This window comes from Somniosus microcephalus, chromosome 5, assembly GCF_052327205.1.
Source record: "Somniosus microcephalus isolate GS21.2 chromosome 5, FLI_Smic_1.0, whole genome shotgun sequence".
Lineage (NCBI taxonomy): Eukaryota > Metazoa > Chordata > Chondrichthyes > Squaliformes > Somniosidae > Somniosus > Somniosus microcephalus.
In genome coordinates, this window is record NC_140991.1 from 273,940,069 (window position 1) to 273,960,724 (window position 20,656).

Here is a 20,656-nt window from a genome sequence, read left to right on the forward strand (position 1 = left end):
TCTTATGTGGAACCTTGTCGAATACCTTCTGGAAGTCCATATAAATAACATCCACAGACATTCCCAAACCTATGTTTGTTCTCTCACCAAAAAATTCAACTAGGTTCGTAAGATGTGACTTATCCTTTACAATTCAATGCTGACTTTCTCGGATCAGCTCAATTTGTCCAAACGCACAGTCACTCTGTCCCTAATAACAGATTCTAATAATTTCCCCAATACGGACGTTAGACTAATAGGCCTATAATTTCCTAGTTTATTTTTATTACCCTTCTTAAATAATGGAGTGGCAGTTTTCCAATCCAAGGGGGCAATTCCTCAATTGGGAGAGTTTGGAGGATCAGGACAAACGCATCAACAATTTTCTCATGACTTCTTTTAATACCCTGGGGTGGAAACCGGGTCCTGGTGATTTGTCTATTTTTAATCTCACTAGTTTCTCAATCACCATTTAAGGAAAAAAAACTTATAATTGCATCTAGTTAGTTCCTCCACTTGATTTATTTTTAGTCTTTCTTGTATCTCTGCTACTTTATCCTCATCCTCTACTGTGAAGACCAATACAAAGTAGCTATTTAGTAAGTCTGCCATCTCCTGATTTCCAATTACAATATCACCTGCGTCTGTCATTAAGGGCCCCACTTTACTCTCAGCCACCCTCTTTCTCTTAATATAGTTGTAAAAACATTACCATTGTCCTTGATATCCCTCGAAAGCTTTACCTTGTTCCTTTTTGCAGCTTACCACTTTGCTTATATCTCTCCCAGTCCGCAAGATCTCTACTGTTCTTTGCCTTTCAGCCCTTTCCTTTAGTTTTATACTATCTCTCATTTCCCTTGTTGACCAAGGTTGTTTAATTACACACATAGAGTTCTTGCCTTTTAGGGTATGTACAGGTCTTTTATTCAACCAAATACTTTGTTTGAAAACCTCCCACTGTTCATCGGTAGTTTTCTCTGTTAAATAGTTCAGCCCAGTCTTTTGTGGTCAATTCCTGCCTCATTCCTCCAGTCAGATTTACTTAAATTTAAAACCTTCTTCCTCTCATACCTAATATTAAATTCTATCAGATTGTCACCGTTAGATTATTGACTAATTCGGGCTCATTACTTATTACTAAATCTAAAATGGCATGTTCTCTTGTTGGTTCAAGGACATATTGTTCCAGAAAACTGTCCCGAATACACTCAAAAAATTCACTGCCTTTGGAATTTGAGCTGTTCTGCTTCCCCCAGTCTATGTGAAAATTAAAGTCTCCCATTATAACTACTCTGTTTTTACAATAAGCTTCTCTAATCTCCGCATCCCGTTACTTTATCATTGTTATCTGGAAGTCTATAAACAACTCCCACCGAAGTCTTGCATTCTTTTCTATTCCTCAAATCTACCTATAACGTTTCTACTGCCTGCTCACCCTTACTGATATCCCTGCTTTCTAATTAGGCAAAAGTGTCCATTGTCAATATTGCTACCCCTCCCCCTTTTCCAATTTCCCTGTCCTTTCTAAAGACCTTATAACCTGGAACATTTATCTCCCAGTCATGTCCAGCTTGTAGCCAGGTCTCAGTGATGACCACGTCATACCCTTTAAGCTGAATTTGCACTTCAAATTCACTTGTTTTATTTCTTATGCTACGTGCATTAGTGTATAGAACTTTTAATTGGGCACTAAGCCCTAATGTTGTCTTTAAACACACATTTTAACTCATCACACTCGTTTTTTTAAAATCACTTTTGTTGTATTTTTATCAGTTATTTTCTATATTTTTACTGAACCTCAAGTATTTAGGTTACCTTTAATACTATTGGTGACCTGGAGAGCACCCTCATCCTTTTAAAATCTTTAGGCTATCTTTATTTCTGCCTGAACGCGCTCGCTCCCCCTATATGGCAAGATGCCTGGCCTTCATTCCCACAGATTGTCAATGCAACCACTCAACTTTGTAATGCACTGCATACGGTCTCACTCTGTATGTAGTAGTCATCACTAACGCCTATGCTTACCTTGTTTCCTTTTCATACCGTTTGTTTTCTCTGATTACATCATACATGGGATCCTCATGTGCCTAGTAAAAGAAGGCACCATGTTAGAAAATTATCTCTAGCAAGTACAAATTTCTATATGCTAAATGTAACTTAAAAAAAAAACCTTTCAAATACCTGTCATTAAGCATTAAATTGTCAAAAGCAGAGTTAGTTAAATTAGAACAGCAGAGTTTGACTATTATGAACAGACGTTTGCAGTCAGGAGATTTTATTTCCCCCAGAATTTGATTTTTATTTATATAATGCTTTATCACATTTCAGAAATGATTTACTTTGTTGTGTAGGCAACGAGAGCAGTTATTTTGTGCAGTTAGATCCCACTACAGTACTTGGATGAATGACTAGGTAATCTGTTTATGTTGTTTGAGGGAGGATTGATGGCCAGGAACTTGGGAAAAGCTCCAGCCCATCTTCAATTCTCTACTATGGAAGCTGAGTCAATGAATATATTCAAGGCTGAGATAGACAGATATTTGAGCTACAGGAGAGTCAAGGGTTATGGGGACCAGGCAGGAAAGTGGAGCTGAGGCCAAGATCAGATCAGCCATGATCTTATTGAATGGAGGAACAGGCTCAAGGGGCCGAATGGCCTATTCCTGCTCCTATTTCTTATGTTCTTATGTTCAATGGTGCCATGGGATCTTTAACGTCCACCTGAATCAAGATGAGGCCTCTTGTTTAATCTCTCGGTCGATGGATAATTTCTCCAACAATGCAACACATTCTCAGTGTTACCTGGAGCCATTATGGAAAAAGTACTTGTTCTACAATAAAGGAAAATCATGGGGGTAGGAAGGAAACAACATTGGAAGTGTGTACGCTTCATGTTACTACCTGCCCAAACTACCACCATTTCAATTAAATTACATTCATTTTCACTGATACAATCACCAGGAGTTACAAAAAAAAGTACTAGATTACCCGCATGAGCCAACTTTTTTTAGTGCATTATTCTTCAGATGTTAGTTTGTCTTCCACTTTAAGGTAAATTATCTTCATACAAAGTGCAACGTGAGGAAAACAGCATAATTAAAAAAACAAAGGTTACTTAATGTAGGATATAGAATAGCCATTTTAATTGAGGTTTTTTTGAGCTTACTAAGTTAAGTCTTCTAGAGAAAATATTATTCATGAAACGGTGTCAAAAGTGTCACTTTTGCCTGTGATAATGCATATATTTTCTGATCCCTAGGACAATAGCTGCATCATGTTACGAATTGCATGCCACTAAAAATTGATAATCTGAACTAAAATGTGAGCAACATTCACAAAAATCATTGTGTGAAAAATATTGATAAAGGGTGTGAACATTCTTCAAAACATCACCCTACTTTGGTCTTCTTAGACATCCAAGTACTAGGACATAAGACAGCTGTCTGATTTCAGGCTGGCAGACTGTCTAAAGTGGCTAAAGCTATGCTGTAATAAAACCAGAAAGTGCTGGAAATACACAGCAGAGCGGTCAGTATCTGTAAAGAGAAAAAGACATGTTAATGTTTTGGGTGTAGATCCTTCGGTAGGACTGGAAGATAATCAGGCCCCTGACTGGGGCTTAAAACAGAACTGGGGCGCTCCCAGCTGTGCACCCATGTGCCAGGGATGTCAGTGTTGGTACCCTTCCTGCACTAATATAGAAGCAGCTTGTGTATATTTCACATGTCTTCACTGCCCCACATAGATACTTCACTCTCTTTTGTTCTTTGATACCTTTTTATTGCATCACTAAGATGACCTTTGTATATAATGTCATCCGCCAGTTTTCATCCCTCCAGCTTTTCAAAAAAAACTGGTTTTGGCCATTCAGCCTCCTCTGTGACAGAAGTCACAACTCTTGATTCAAATTTCTACCTGTTACTCCCCTCCACATCTTTGATTTGCTGAGCCTTATTTAGTGGTTCTCTTCCAATTCTGATGAAGGGTCCACACATGAGACTTTAACCTGAATTTTCTCCGTAGAGATGCTGATGGATCTGCTGTGTATTTCTGGCATTTGTTGTTTTTATTTCTGATTTCCAGCATTAGCAGTTTTTTTTTCTTTTGATCTCATCCTTCATTGACTTTGGTAACTATTTTCATAGTCTAAATATTACACGTAGTGTGTATATATTCCTACTTGTAAAATATAGAACAGTAGACAAGATGTAAAAACATGCTTATATCACTGAAAACTTAATGGTGTGAAATCATTGTGAAGCATGGGTCTTTGTACTTATATTTATCTATGGATAGCATGACAACTTAAATTCTTTGACTGGCACAGGGATGTATAGCTTTATAAAATACAAAACCTTGTATAGCCCCTTTCATGTTCTCAGGACCTGCCAAAGTGATTCACTAACAATGAATTACTTTTGATGGATAGCCATTGATTTTAGGTAGGCAAACACATCAGCTAATTTATGCATAGCAAGATCCCACAAACAGCAAATTAGATAACTGATCAGTTTTTGGTAGCGATGGTTGAGGGACAAATGTTAGAAAAACTCCCTGCTCTTCTTTGAATGGTGTCATGGGATGTTTTACGTTCATCTGAACTGGCAGATTGGGGCCTCAGTTTAACATATCATCACAAAGACAGCACCTCCGACAATGCAATACTCTCTCAGTATTGCACTGAAGTGTCAGCCTAGCTTATGTGTTCAAGTCCTAAAGTGCAGTTAGAACTCGCAACCTTCTGACTGAGAAAAGAGAGTGCTACCACTGAGCCAAACTCACATGTGATAAATTTCTTTCTTCTGTTATCACACTTGGTAAATTTCTTTCTTCTATTACTGTAGGTCTGCATTATTTTACTTACAAAGCTAGATTAATGACATTTATGCAACTAAACCAAGTCTGACCTCAGTTTAGCAAGTCATGTTACAAATATAACAAATTCCAAGTAATGCTACAAAAACACTTATTGATCCATGGCTTCAGGAGAAGTTAATTTTAATGGGATAGATTTTAAAAACAGTAACCTAAAATGCTGAAAAAGTGACACTCATAACTTTTGCAAGTTTTCAAAGCAAATAGAGAATGAAATCGGTTCTGACTTACTACTCTGAACTGTTCCAATTTCTGATTTCCACTGATGAAGTAAGGACATTCTCTATCCCCAGTCCTGTGTCCAAAATTTTTGCATCTCCAGCCTGGAAACAACAATCCAAAATAGCACAAATAACTATAAATTGCAATTCTCCCATACTGACCTTTGAACATTGCCAAATGCTCATCAATGGAGGCATTTTTAAACTTAGAAGCCAAATAAAACTTCAACTTTGGCTTAAATAACAGGGCTGGTTTTGGTCTTCTAATAAAATACGAAATTTTAAACAAACAGAATAATTTGGTTCATTATATTCTATATTCATTAGAATTGTAACTGCAAACTGATTACAACGCAAGTTTTCATTTGCGGCACAAAAAACCCCACACATCTCCAAGAATTTGACACTCCAATACAAAATGAATGCTCCAAAATTAGTGTTTCAAGCAAGATTATCAGTATTTAAAGGGACACTCGAAACATGAAAGTTGAAGGAGTTTGGGTTTGGAGTTGTCATGGAGAGCCACAGACCTGTTGCTATGGAGTCAAGACGGGCAAAGGCTACACCCAGCTTCAGCGACGCATCCCTGGAGGTGCTGTTGGGGACTGTAAGGGCCTAGAGAGAGGCGAGGAAGATGCCTGCAGCCGAGACAAAGAAGGCATGGTTGGAGGTTGCCGAGGAGGTCAGCAGCAGGAGCGTAGTGCCACGCTCCTGGATCCAATGCAGGAAGTAATTCAATGACCTCAGCAGGGCAGGAAAGGTGAGAGCAATAGCACAATGCTCTGCATCCAGATGTGCCCATCACCCTAATGCCCCTCGCTCTTCCTTCTCATGCCTACTCCAGCACATCACTCCTCACACCAAATTAGCTTGCAGGTGCACACATCCCTCTCGGTCTATGCACTTACTCACAGCCCCCCCATCTATCCATCCACACGGACACTCGTCCTTATGCAATGTCATGCCTGTCCCTCAGTCATCTTCAACAAATGCGCTGCATCCATTGAGTGAACTTATCCCATTACTCTCACTCACAGGTCTCTTTCCCTCCTTGCAGAAGAGAGCAGAGAACCCAAGTTGACCCTCCAGGCATCTCTCAATTAACATCTGCAGAGGAGGCAGCGCTGGAGATCAGTGGAGCTGCGGTGTCCCTGGCCGTCGGAGATGGGGGTCTTCCAGCTACCTGGTTACAGAATTAAATATCAGGCAGCCACATGGTATACAATACTCAGTCATGTTGACTTGATGTCAACGGCCACGAAAATATGATCATGTGCATAATGATTACCGAAGGTAAAAATGCTTGAAGCTATCATTCGTGTCTTTTATCTCCCAAAAGGCCTTCACGCGTCCAGCAGGTGGTGGTCCAGGTCACCCACGACAATGACTCGTCAGAGGAGCTCACTCCCTCCGAGGGTACATCGTCACAGGACTCATGCAGACCATGCACCAGCTCAGATACTCGCTCTTCCGTGGGACAAGTTAGAGAGATATTTGGGTTTTCACATGGTGACTCACACTTCACAAATGAGCAAGAGCAGATGGTGGAGTCAGGCACAGGAGTGGAGGATCCATGTTGGAGGCCGCAGGACTCTCCAAGTTCTGCTCAGCTGGATGCAGATGCTGTACCCCAGGGGCCATCGACGAAGAGGATACTTCTTGAGCAGCAGCAGAGAGTGTGCAATGTACTGGCAGGCATTCCAAGCCCACTGTGCACGACTGGGAAGAGATTGAAGGAGTCAGTCTCAAGCATGAGTGGCATGATGTCGCAGGCCTTGCGTTGATGTCTTTTTCCATGCAAAGAGTGGCCAACTACATAGAGCATCAAACTGAGCAATCACGAATGTATGCAGGCCTTGAACAAATGCTTGCAGACTCTGGATACCACCTTAAATAGGATGAATGATACCTGAGCCTTGGTCTTTCATCATCCCACTGATCTGCAGCAAAGTGTTCTCCAACACATTGCTAGCAGGGAAGCGTGGCTAGCCATGAGAGGGATGATGGTGAAAGGGGACATGGAAGTGAGAACTCGGTTCAAAGCCACCCCCCCTCCCCCAAGTCAGTAACCCACCTGCTGTCTCGTGTCCTGATGGCTGAGTGTGCCCTTGCACAGGTGCAGTTGGGGCAGACTTTGGCGGGGCCCTCACAGGTTTCAAAGCGCATAGGACGTCGGCCAAGAGCAACTCAATAGTTAGAGCAGGGATCTGAGCAGCCTGCCTCTACCTATGCTGAAGCCACAGGCGTTGCGCCATTTAGAAGTGCTAGGAAAATGAAGATTAAAGATTTGTAGTTGCACAAGGGCATGCACATGGGTGTGTTACACAGTTAGATTGTTAAGTTTCTGTTGTCTATTTGAACCACATAAATATTATTCTTTTGCACCACTTTCCCGTCTTGCCCTTACTAGGTTGCTGGCTGGCAAGTGGCCTTTTCAGCTGTGTGATGGATGAATGGGAAGACATGAATCGACACCGAGCAATGGAGGGGGGTGGGGGCTGCTGTGAAAGGGGTGCTTGGTTGTTTGCTTTGTGTTAGTGGCTTTGGGGGGGCAGCAAAAGTGGTATTTACATGTGGTTGTTAGATCGGTGCACTGGTAGAACCGAAGCGGACCTCGCAATAATGAGAGCATCCCGGGCAATAATATGCGCCGCATTGCCCGCATCACCTTCCGCCTCCAACTCCTTGGAACGACCAAAGAGGCTCTGTGCTTTATTCCTCCTGCAGGTCCAAACCTCGCTGCTGCGTAATGTTGTGCAGAGCGCAGCACACCATGACCATTCTGGAGACCCTGGCTGGTGCATACTGAAGGGCGCCTCCAGATCTGTCCAGGCACCTGAAGCACATCTTCAGCATGCCAATGGCTTGTTCGATGACACATCTGGTAGTCTCATGGCATTCACTGTATCACTCCTGGGCCTCATTCTTCAGGTTTCTAAGCGGTTTCATCAGCCATGTTTTAAGTGGGTATCCCTCGTCTCCGAGCAGCCAGCCGGTAATTCTGCTTCGAGGTGCAAAAAGACCAGGGACTGTCGCAGGACAAAAACATCATGGCAGCTGCCCAGGAATCTTGCGCACACCTGCATAAAGATCTTTTTGTGGTTGCACACTGGCTGCACATTGATGGAGTGAAAGCCCTTGCGGTTGATGAATTCTCCTGGGTGATCGGGGGGTGCCTTAATTGCCACAAGCATGCAGTCAATGATGCCCTGAACCTATGGGATGGCTGCCAGAGCCGCAAGCCCGAGCGTCCGCTAATTCTGATTGGCGTCATAACAGGCAAAGTTGACATCATTGGCGGCTCTGGCAAACAAGCCAGTCACCTGTCTTCTGCATTAGTTTGTCACCGACTGTGAAATCCTGCAAATGTCTCCTGCAGGTCCCTGGAAGCCAGAGACAAAAACGTTGAGGGCGGTGGTGACAGCAGGTCGCGTTCCAGCAGGCTGCAAATATCTTGTCACCACCTGACGTGATACCCGTAGTCTCCGGAGACACTGGTGTTCTGACATGTTGATGAAACTTATCCTCTGCCTGTAGATCCTGTGTGCTGGGTATAGCCTCCTGCGAGCTGCACCTCACTGCTAATCCCTTCTCTCTTGTGGAGCTGCAGGCTGCTGCTGGTCATCTTGGTCCTCATCTGAGGTCCAATCTAACACAGCGTTAGCGGCACCCATGTTGATCTGATAGGTCAGAGCCCCAAAGTGCAGATCAGACCTCCAAACCGCCAAGGTGTAGGTGATACCTCCAAAGTGTGTAAAGTAACCGCTCAGCACAAATACTGTGAACAAACCCTTTCACACAAGCAGGCAAGAAATCAGCTGAGTACCAATGTTCCCTCTCATTTTTTTTTGTACTGAGCGGGCCACGAACTCCTTTAAGCGTGACCTTTTTTGTTGGTGTGCAAATTTTACAACAACAACTTTTACAACAGCAACCAATTAAAAGCATATATACAGTAATGCCATATTGCCATCCCACCAGCTCAAATCATGAGACAATCAGACCAACTCTTAAAAATCATGAAATCAGTTGCTTTTTTTTTGGTTTATAAATGTCATTCATGGCTATATTTAATCTCTAACAGGTCACAGCTCTTACAAAAACGATATTACACGTGTCTCGTGTTAGAATTTGCTCTGTCAGGTGTCCCATCAAAGTTAATTATAACATCTCACGGTCATTGTCCGATTAGGATATGCTAATATTGGGGATTAGTTGGGACAATGGTGGAGGTCATAACGGATAGGTGGGGACTCATCCTGTGAGGTATTAATGGCAGGGTGGGCCACAACAATAGAGGCACTGAAACAAACACATTAGCAAGGTCACATTAACTATCTAAGATTGTCCAGGTCATACATTTCCTGTTCCTTTGTAACAGGAAACATCTGGTTTAACTGCAATAGCCATTACGTCAAGGTCTAGAGGTTTGGAGACAAGGAACTTCACTTCAATATACATTCTGGGCAAAGTCTCACAAATCCTCTGCTACCTCAATCAGACAGATTTGTCTTTAACAAATCCATGCTGGCTGTTCCTTATTAATCCATTATTGAACCACAGGAGATTTAACATGCCATCCCAAAAACAAATAGACTGGATATTGTTGGTGGGAGGAAAACACCCGATGAACCAAATGACTTCTTCTGTTAAGTTTTCTTATTATTACACCAGACATTAGCAATAACTTTGTTTCCAACATTTGTTGGAAGGAGGCGAGAAACCAAAGCTGGAGTTAACATGTACTCAGTGCAAAATAAACCCGTACGGGACTCATGCCTCACGCCTTTAGTATCCTCAATTATCTCTTTGGTTATACGACCATTTTTTAATTGAAGTGCACCCAAAACCACTTTCCATGGGAGCACAAGTGCTTGTAGAGCTGCGGCCTAATTTAAGATTTAAAAAGTGCTTCCTTTTCCCTCCCACCTTGGTATTGTTCAGCTTTAATCAGACACTCATTCACATTAACATTTTCAGTTCAGGACCGTCTTCTTGGGATACACATCCACAGCTCACCTTTGTCTGCATTACACCGCATGAATTGAAACGTTGAAAAAAAGTTTTGCCTGAAGAGGTTTACCAAGACACTCACTGTCTAGCAATCGGGATATATTTTATTTTAAAAATAAAATATATTCCAAATAAGAATAAAAATATAACTATTAATTTTCCTGCCTTCACTTCACTGAGTGGTCTTCTGTCGGAGGACTTACATCCTTTGGAAACTACAGTCAAATTTAAACCTCTTTCAATGTTTCATTGCATGAGAGTCCAAAGTCCAAGAATCTTTATCATTACTTCCACGCTAGCTGTAACCCTTCACTGTGTAAACTATTTACTTATCTGAAATTTCAGCCTTCAGAATGATTCCAAAACTCATGTAAAATTATGTGATTAAGTAATACTGCCCTGGCCTTTCAAAACAGAAGACCAGGGACTTTCCTTTAATTTCTCTGCAATGGATTCAAACTCAACTCCCAGGAGGTGGAAAGGCAATGCTGTAACACGAGTGTGACACAGAGACTTTTATCAGGAACCTGAATACAATCTTCAACATCAGTTTGATAAACCTAAAAAAGAGCATTCATCAAAATAATTCAGCGCACAACTTACATACCCAAAGAACTGGTGACTTATGTTGTTATTGGTCAGGCTCTCGCGGTGTGCTGATCCAAAGTGCAGCCGGAGACCGACTTCCTGTGAGGAGCAGCGAGACTGAGCGGGGGAAAGCGCAAGCCTCAGGAACAAGTCACCAAGTTCACGTGTCGGCCCCCGAATCAGAGCCACCAGGCCCAGCACCATTTAATCGCAGCTCCAGCACTTCCCAGTTTCTTCACCGGTTTTCACTGAGTCCGACTATTTCTTTCTTTTGAATGCACCGTGGCCCTTGGAGCATGCACACTCTCAGCGGGGAAATCAGCCGGGTAGATAGAGCAGTTGCTGGAGCGCAGAGAATTGTGGGTCCTACGGCCGCCATTAGTCAACAGCTGTCTGAGACAATGCATGCCAGGTTCCAGGGCTCTTACCAAACACCGTTCCAATTCGGATCGGCTCTGTGAGGTTCCCAGGCCATTCTCTCAGCACTATGACTTTTTCCCGCTATCTCAGTATTGGGCCCCTCCCACCCCACTCCAGCTGTCCAGTGCATGGCCTGTGAATTTAAGTGCGCGGGAGCTTACAGATCCATGCGCGGCACCGTGCACCTTAGAGGGAATAGCGCTGAGTACTTATTCCCACTTTTCCCTGCCCTGGTTTCAGGCCCCTCAATCGCCGACGTGTTCTCGCCTTGCTTACACACTGGTGAGTTCCAGGAAGCCCGGGAAACCTATGGACCCAAAATGAATGTGCAAAACCCATGTCAATATCGCTCTAATTGAGCAATTAACATATGTCAAATGACAACTCGCCTCTCCCGAGGGTGTTGCGCACATGCAGCCTAACACACTGGAGTGAAATGCGGAAGTCGGTGGGTTGGAACCAATTTCCCAACACTCGCATTTTTGCCGGATTTAACCCCCCACTTGCACCAAACCCCACCTGCTCCACCAGGTTAAAATTCTCCCCAGTGATTTGTGTAGTTTTATCAAGTTAGAATCTATCCTAGATTTTACCAAGGACGTTTTATATATAAATAATGTCATCTATTGCAGTATTTTTTCTGCATTTGGGTTCCCACTAGTGCAGTTCTTTTTAAATATTGAATTAATAATTTATTCACTTTGCTTCACTTCACTTCAACAGTGAATCAATAATGTCAACAAGATTCTGCTTACACTGCATGACTTTCACTTCTTTTCCCAATGGCATCCAAAGTCCTCTGGTAGGAGCATGTGCCAGGAAATCTCTTGCGCCTTCATTGCCTGGCAGGTCTGGGATACAGTCTTCAGGCTTGTCATCATCTTCCTGAGCACACAGAAGTCATTTTACAGGTCTTATAAATGCTGTAATTGGTTTTAGTATTTCACATTATTCAGAGGAATCATGAAGACTCAAAACTCTTGGGACTGATTCAGCTTAATTTACAGAATACAAAATTAATGGGGTGAAGTCCCTTTTTAATGAAAACCAGATAATGACTGCTTTTCTCCACAATCAATGGCTCCATTAAAAAAAATCACATTCGCAGAAACCTGACATTTTAAAGTTGCACATTCTTGTAGTTTAATTAGTGTGTTGTTAACAATGGAGAAAAATGCATTCTCTTGTTTTTTGTTAAGCGAACATTTTAACTTCTGTGTCATATATATTCCCACAAAATGATCAAAATGTACAAAACAACAGGTTTCTCATTATTCATTCTCATGCTCAAATTTTCCTTTTGTTTTTCGATCCTTTTTATACCTTTTTTGAAGGCAGCGATTCATGCTGAATTATAGTTCCATGGATACCAGAATTCCTCTGCTACTTTGCCCCAGTGGCTATTCTTCAGACAAGAGCCTGATCAGTCATTATCTGCGAGTTATTTGACTGTGGAGGCTAGTCATAGTGGAACCCTAATCTCTCCTCACCGGACATCCACACATGCTGAACTTCCTGCAAGAATCACTGGATTGGCCAGGGCAGGAGGAACGGGGGCTGTTTCTTTCCCATCCGCAAAGCCAATGACGACCAAGGCTAATTGTAAAGCGCCCACTGCTGCCGCAGATGCTCAAATATTTTAACTACTTGCTAAAATTCTGTGTAACTTTGTACGTCATTTCTCTCACTTGAAAGAGAAATGTATTCTACTGAATTGCCACAAACATAAATGTTATGAAGAGACATACTTGTACAATTAACAGCACCTCATCAGGTTTTCTTTCTTCCTAAGTTTTGAGCTCAACGTGCTGGTCACAGGCACACTGGAAGCAGATCTTTCAAGCAGATCGCCTCTCTGATGAAAAGCGAGGGCTGTGGGCAGCGCTCCCAATTCATGACATCACTGGAGAGCAACTTTGTGACATCATGGAAAAGGTAGCTGTAACCAGACATTTTAAAGTGTAAAACTTTGGAAGAAAGGAGGTAAGAAAAGTAACAACAGGCCTCACTTTGTAACATTTAGGATTATGATGCAATTCAGATGAGCACACTTCCATTTTAAGTCTAGTAATATTTCACAGAACTATGACTGAATAGTACAGTAAAAGTGATGCCCATTACAATTAGCTTGGTCACAGATTGTCAACATGCCAGTTTCTTTAAATTTATAATAGCGCACAAATATTTATACATGTTTATTGGATGTGGAATTGCAGTTTAACAGGATAACTAGACATGAAACTAAACACTACTCTTATAAAAAGCATTCAGTAAAAATTGCTTAATAAATACTGATTAAATTCAGAACATTATCTTGGTACAATTTTTTTACAGAGTAAATTCTAGCATTTTAAAATGCATGCAACTGTAATACCAAAATATAACAGTACAGAACTGTGAAATTAGATTATTTTGTTTTAGTAACTTTTTAAACTTGCTTTAAAAAAATTAACAAAAATCTTGAGTTGAGAATACCCAAAGTAACATCATTCAGGATCCTTACAACTGTCAGAGAGAGGAGTTTTTCATTTCTCAGTCTGAGCTGCATTCAAATCCATTTATTTCACATGACAACAAAATCTTTACTTATGTAAAACTATTACACTGGGAGGATACCACTTTAAAACAAAAATTTTAAAGACTGCTAATGTAACTGGTGATACTGAATGCCTCTCTAATAGAGTCAGAGTTATACAGCACAGAAAGAGGCCCTTCGGCCCATCGCGTCCCCGCCGGCCATCAAGCCCTGTCTAATCTAATCCCATTTTCCAGCATTTGGTCCGTAGCCTTGTATGCTATGGCATTTCAAGTGCTCATCCAAATGCTTCTTGAATGTTGTGAGGGTTCCTGCCTCTACCACCCTTTCAGGCAGTGAGTTCCAGATTCCAACCACCCTCTGGGTGAAAAAGTTTTTCCTCAAATCCCCTCTAAACCTCCTGCCCCTTACCTTGAATCTATGCCCCCTTGTTATTGACCCCTCTACTAAGGGGAAAAGTTCCTTTCTATCTACCCTATCTATGCCCCTCATCATTTTGTATACCTCAATCAGGTCCCCCCTCAGCCTTCTCTGCTCCAAGGAAAACAACCCCAGCCTGTCCAGTATTTCTTCATAGCTGAAGCGCTCCAGCCCAGGTAACATCCTGGTAAATCTCCTCTGCACCCTCTCCAAAGCAATCACATCCTTCCTATAGTGTGGCGACCAGAACTGCACACAGTACTCCAGCTGTGGCCTTACCAGCGTTTTGTACAGCTCCATCATAACCTCCCTGCTCTTATATTCTATGCCTCGGCTAATGAAGGCAAGTATCCCATATGCCTTTTTAACCACCTTATCCACCTGTTCTGCTGCCTTCAGGGATCTATGTACATGCACACCAAGGTCCCTCTGATCCTCTGTCTTTCCTAGGGTCTTACCATTCATTGTGTATTCCCTTGCCTTGTTAGTCTGTCCAAAATGCATCACCTCACACTTTTCAGGGTTAAATTCCATTTGCCACTGTTCCGCCCATCTGACCAACCCATCTATATCATCCTGTAGCCTGAGGCTTCCCTCCTCGCTATTTACCACCCCACCAATTTTCGTGTCATCTGCGAACTTACTGATCATACCTTTTACATTCACATCCAAATCATTAATGTAGACCACAAACAGCAAGGGACCCAGCACCGATCCCTGCGGTACCCCACTGGACACAGGCTTCCAGTCACAAAAACCTTCCACCATCACCCTCTGCCTTCTGCCACTAAGCCAGTTTTGGATCCAATGTGCCAAGGCATCCTGGATCCCATGGGCTCTTACCTTCCTGACCAGTCTCCTATGTGGGACTTTATCAAAAGCCTTACTGAAATCCATGTAAACCACATCCACTGCACTACCCTCATCCACACACCTAGTCACCCCCTCGAAAAATTCAATCAAATTGGTCAGACATGATCTTCCCTTGACAAAGCCATGCTGGCGATCCCTAATTAATCCTTGCCTCTCCAAGTGGAGACTAATTCTGTCCCTCAAACTTTTTTCCAATAATTTCCCTACCACTGATGTTAGGCTCACTGGCCTGTAATTCCCTGGTTTATCCCTACTACCCTTCTTGAATAATGGTACTACGTTAGCTGTTCTCCAGTCCTCTGGCACATCCCCTGTGGCCAGAGAGGTTCTGAAAATTTGTGTCAGAGCCCCTGCAATCTCCTCCTTTGCCTCACATAGTAGCCTGGGATACATCTCTTCCGGGCCTGGGGATTTATCCACTTTTAAGCCTGCTAAAACCACCAGAAATGTTACATAACAAATTCCAGCAAATATGAGAGTTTCAATTGAATCAATAATGACTAAACAGTGTTGTAATGCACTGTTTACAAGAATAGTGTTTATTTAGTCCTGTGTACAGTTATCACAATACCTAAGGGAGTGATGTTGCTTGAGGCCATAAAGGGGCAGAGAAGTGCATTTTTTAATTCTTGAAGCCTTCATTTTCCTGATTATTGGGTTGCATGGGGAGGAAAAGATACAGCTATGTGGGTGTATATTAGAATTACACTTGCATAATTCGATTCACTCCATGTGATTATCAAGAAACAGCTGAGCGCACTGTATACAGCAAAGGCTGTGGGCCCACGACAACATCTCGGCTGTCGTCCTGAAGACTTGTGCTCCAGAACTAGCCGCGCCTCTAGCCAAGTTGTTCCAGTACAGCTATAACACTGACATCTATCTAACAATGTGGAAAACTGCCCAGGTAGGTCTTGTCCACAAAAAGCAGGACAAATCCAATCCGGCCAATTACCGCTCCATCAGTCTACTCTCAATCATCAGCAAAGAGATGGAAGGTGTCGTAGACAGTGCTGTCAAGCCGCACTTAGCGCACCTAAAACCTGCTCACCGATGCTCAGTTTGAGTTGTGCCAGGACCACTTGGCTCCAGACCTCATTACAGCCTTGGTCCAAACATGGACAAAAGAGCTGAATTCCAGAGGTGAGGTGAGATGAGACATCAAGGCAGCATTTGACCAATTGTGGCATCAAGGAGCCCTAGTAAAACTGAAGTCAATGGGAATCGGGGGGAAAACTCTCCACTGGCTGGAGTCATAACTAGCACAAAGGAGGGTGGTTGTGGTTGTTGGATGTCAATCATCACAGCCCCAGGACTTCGCTGCAGGAGTTCCTCAGGGCAGTGTCCTAGGCCCAACCATCTTCAGCAATGACCTTCCCTCCATCATAAGGTCAGAAGTGGGGATGTTTGCTGATGACTGCAGAGTGTTCGGTGCCATTCACAACTCCTCAGATAATGAAGCAGTCCAGGCCCACATGCAGCAAGACCTGGACGACATTCAGGCTTGGGCTGATAAGTGGCAGGTAACATTCGCGCCACAGAAGTGCCAGGCAATGAGTATCTCCAACAATCCACCACCTTAAACATTCACTCCCTCCACCACCGGCATACCGTGGCTGCAGTGTGTACCACCTACAAGATGCACTGCAGTAAATCGCCACGGCTTCTTCGGCGGCACCTCCCAAACCCACGACCTCTACCACCTAGAAGGACAAGGGCAGCAGGCGCATGGGAACACCACCACCTCCAAGTTCCCCTCCAAGTCACACACCATCCTGACTTGGAGGTATATCGCCTTTCCTTCATCGTTGCTGGGTCAAAATCCTGGAACTCCCTCTTAACAGCACTGAGCGAGTACCTTCACCACACGGACTGCAGCGGTTTAAGAAGGTGGCTCACCACCACCACCTTCTCAAGGACAACTCAGGATGGGCAATAAATGCTGGCCTTGCCAGTGATGCCCACATCGCATGAACGATTTAAAAAAAATTGAGGGGCTGTTATGTATGATACCAGCCTATGTTGTTTTTTTAGGTTAGTGGTTCAAACTAAAATAAATAAGGCCCCTATTACATTTTTTTCCACCCCTTTGTTTTGGGTTTTCCCTCCCCACCCCCTTTCCTCTTTTTTTTTCTGTCTCCCACATGGCAGCTGTCTCTCATTCTGCCAGCGCATTTCACACCTAATCTGAGCCGTCTTTTGTCTCTTTACTAGTCCTATCACCATCTCGTCTCGTTTTGAATACCTCTTAATGTCTCTTCACTTCTTTTGTTCCCTCCCCAGCCCTGCCTTTCGATCTATTTCATTTCCTTTCCAGTTTTGAAAAAGGGTTAGACCCGAAACGTCGACTCTAATTTCTCTCCACGGATGTTGCCTGGCCTGCTGAGTTTTTCCAGCATTTTCTGTTGTTATTTCGGATTTCCAGCATCTGCAGTATTTTGCTGTCGTTATAAATAAAAGCATATTTGTTAAAAAAAAGACTGCATGTGTGTGTGAAGGAGTCACACTCTTGCAGCATTTGTTGTACAACACAGTTTCTCAGTAGTCAGCCCTGGTTCCAGATAGAACACTAGATGGTAATATTTAGATGTCGATTTAAAGCAGACCAAGAGTGCATTCAATTGGTGCGCCACATACTGCCAGAGGGAGTTAGGATACTGGCTCTTGGCCATTACTCCTCACAAAACAAGACTTCAATCTCAGGACATTGGGGGGCCTGGCTGGTGCTTCCACACACAAAACAAATTCAGAGCAAGAGTCACCCCACATCACTCTTGTATACCTCATGGTAACTGATAATAGTACAGAATATGAGGCAAGTATCAATCAAACATTTTGGCTGGGAATTGTGATTAGTGCAGGGTTACCAACAGAGAGAAAGATAATTATCAATGCTTACAAACTTAAAAAGGAAAAAAAAAAACAGTAACAAGTGCAACAATTCAACTTACAACTAACCTTTATCATCCCTGGTGGTGGCTTCTCGTAACTATTAAAAAATAAACAAAAATAAATTGCAATAATTTAAAGGCTTCACCAACAAGAAATATTCAATAGTTACTTTACATGAGCTTTCTATCCTTTAATGAATAAAGGTGTATTCACATTCTACAAGTTTGATGTTGCTGTGGAGTGGAAACCAACGTAAATAAAACCTGGAATATAAATTGGGTGCCAAGGCACGAACTGACTCCCAAATGAAGTGGAGCGAGACGATCTCCTCCAGGGAGATTGAACTAGACTGATACCAAATGAAGTGGAGCAGCCACAAATTTTAAGGTGAGTTATCTCAATAAATTCAACAGTGTGCTCCTTGAACCAAGGGTTTGGGACACTACAATGACCCAATGTTAGCGCTACCATTTCCAAGGTTACCACTGCTGGCTGATGATACATCTGCATTAACCGTGTCAACTTTTCCAATTATAAATGCCCATGTCCTTATTTATAATGGAAACTGTCTATGTAAACTTGTTGCACTGTAATACAACTTTCACCCACACCTCCTGAAGATGTTGCAGAGCCACCACTAGAGGACGGGTGTAATGACTGTGACAAATTTATATTAGGTAGTTTCCGTCATAAATGTGGACATATGAATTTACAATTGAAATAAATATTAAAATAAAAGGACAACACGTGTCACTTTAAAATGATAACTGAATTACATTTGAACACCCTGGTCCAATTCTCCTCTGGCCCTTACCCCGCTTCACCTGAATATTACAAATGGTCTTTACTTCCTGTGTGCCTATATAACCTGGAGGAGGATCCGCAAACACACCCCCATGCTCAACTATGGCGGAGCCCAGCAGGTATGTACAAGAGACAAGGCTGAATTGTTTGCAAATATCTTCAGCCAAAGTGCCAGGATCCAACTTGGTCCCCTCCCAAAGTCCCAACTATAACAGATATAGCCAATTTGGTTCACTCCATATGACATTAAGAAGCACCAGAACTAGCAGTCCCCTAACCAAGCTATCCCAGTGCAGCTATGATACTGGCATCTACCCGACAATGTGCAAAGTTGGCCAGGTATGGCCCATCCAAAAAAAGGACAAATCTCGCCTAGCCTATTATTGCCCTATTAAACTCCTCCTAATTACAGTGAAATCTGTAAATTAACGACACCCAAGGGACTTACATCAGGTGTCCTTTATTTGAAATTAACAAAGAAAGAAAAACTTGCATTTACAGAACACCTTTCACGACCTCAGGACGTCCCAAATTGCTTTACAGCCAATGAAGTACTTTTGAAGTGTAGTCACTGCTCTAATATATGAAACGTTGCAGCCAATTTGTACACAGCAACTCCCACAAACAGCAATGTGATAATGATCAGATAATCTGTTTTAGTGATGTTGATTGAGGGATAAATATTGGCCAGGACACCAGGGATATCTCCCCTGCTCTTCGAAATAGTGACATGGGATCTTTTACGTCCACCTAAGAGAGCAGACGGTTTAACATTTCATCCAAAAGACGTCACCTCCGACAGTGCAGCACTCCCTCAGTACTGCACTGGAGTGTCAGCCTAGATTTTTGTGCTCAAGTCTCTAGAGTGGGACGTGAACCCACAGCCCTTTGACTCAGAGGCAAAAGTGCTGGAGTCCTTATTTTCAAAATGGTCATTGTATGTACAGTAAACCGGATGAGCCAAATATCCCGGGATTGGGTGTATCCCCTGCAGCGTTCCTTCTTTTTTTCGCTGTCACCTGGGATTGTGCCTAATTCTGTAGCCCTGCCAGCCGGATATGATTTCAGTTCTATTTTCTGTTCATTGGGTAGTTTTGGGACTCCTAATATACACTGTACAGTATATACATGCCAGATTAGAATGCTTTACCCCTTAAAAATGTGTCAACCGATAATATGGTTCCAAAATTCGATAGACTCTGGAACAGTACCCATGGGTTGGCGGGTAGCTAATGTTACCCCACTGTTCAAAAAGAGTGGTAGAGAGAAAACGGGGAATTACAGACCGGCAAGCCTGACATCGGTAGTGGGGAAAATGCTAGAGTCCATTATAAAGGATGTAATAGCAGAGCACTTGGAAAAAAGTGACCGGATCGGACAAAGTCAACATGGATTTACAAAAGGTAAATCGTGCTTGACTAATCTACTGGAATTTTGTAAGGATGTAACTGGTAAAATAGATAAGGGAGAACCAGTGGATGTGGTGTATTTGGATTTTCAAAAGGCTTTCGATAAGGTCCCGCATAAGAGATTAGCGTGTAAAATTAAGGCACATGGGATTGGGGGCAAGGTATTGACTGGGATAGAGAACTGGTGGGCAGACAGAAAGCAAAGAGTTGGAATAAACGGCTTTTTTTCCGAGTGGCAGGCAGTGACTAGTGGGGTACCGCAGGGATTGGTCCTTGGACCCCAGCTATTCACAATATATACTAATGATCTAGACGAGGGAACTAGATGTAATATCTCCAAGTTTGCAGACAACACAAAGCTGGGTGGGCGTGTGTGCTGTGAGGAGGATACCGAGAAACTCCAAGATGATTTGGACAGGTTGGGTGATTGGGCAGAAGCATGGCAGATGCAATATAACGTGGATAAATGCGAGGTTATCCACTTTGGTGGCAAAAACAGGAAGGCAGATTATTATCTGAATGGCAATAGATTGGGAGAAGGGGAAGTGCAACGAGACCTGGGTGTCCTTGTGCACCAGTCGCTGAAAGTAAGCATGCAGGTGCAGCAGGCGGTTAAGAAGGCAAAT

The 20,656-nt window shown here is 42.8% G+C and overlaps 1 protein-coding gene across 2 annotated transcripts in view; it reads right to left on the reverse strand.

Annotated features, from left to right (window-relative positions):
- rp9 (RP9 pre-mRNA splicing factor) overlaps positions 1–20,656 on the reverse strand; it is a 34,397-nt gene that overhangs the window by 7,125 nt on the left and 6,616 nt on the right. The window contains exons 2-5 of one of the 2 annotated variants that reach the window (XM_085988971.1): positions 17,884–17,914; positions 11,852–11,981; positions 5,086–5,177; positions 2,005–2,066 (exon numbers count right to left, since the gene is read on the reverse strand). In XM_085988971.1, the coding sequence (XP_085845097.1) occupies positions 2,005–2,066; positions 5,086–5,177; positions 11,852–11,981; positions 17,884–17,914 (315 nt within the window). Of the gene's footprint in view, positions 1–2,004; positions 2,067–5,085; positions 5,178–11,851; positions 11,982–17,876; positions 17,915–20,656 lie in introns of both variants that reach the window. The other variant, XM_085988972.1, reaches the window with a different exon arrangement.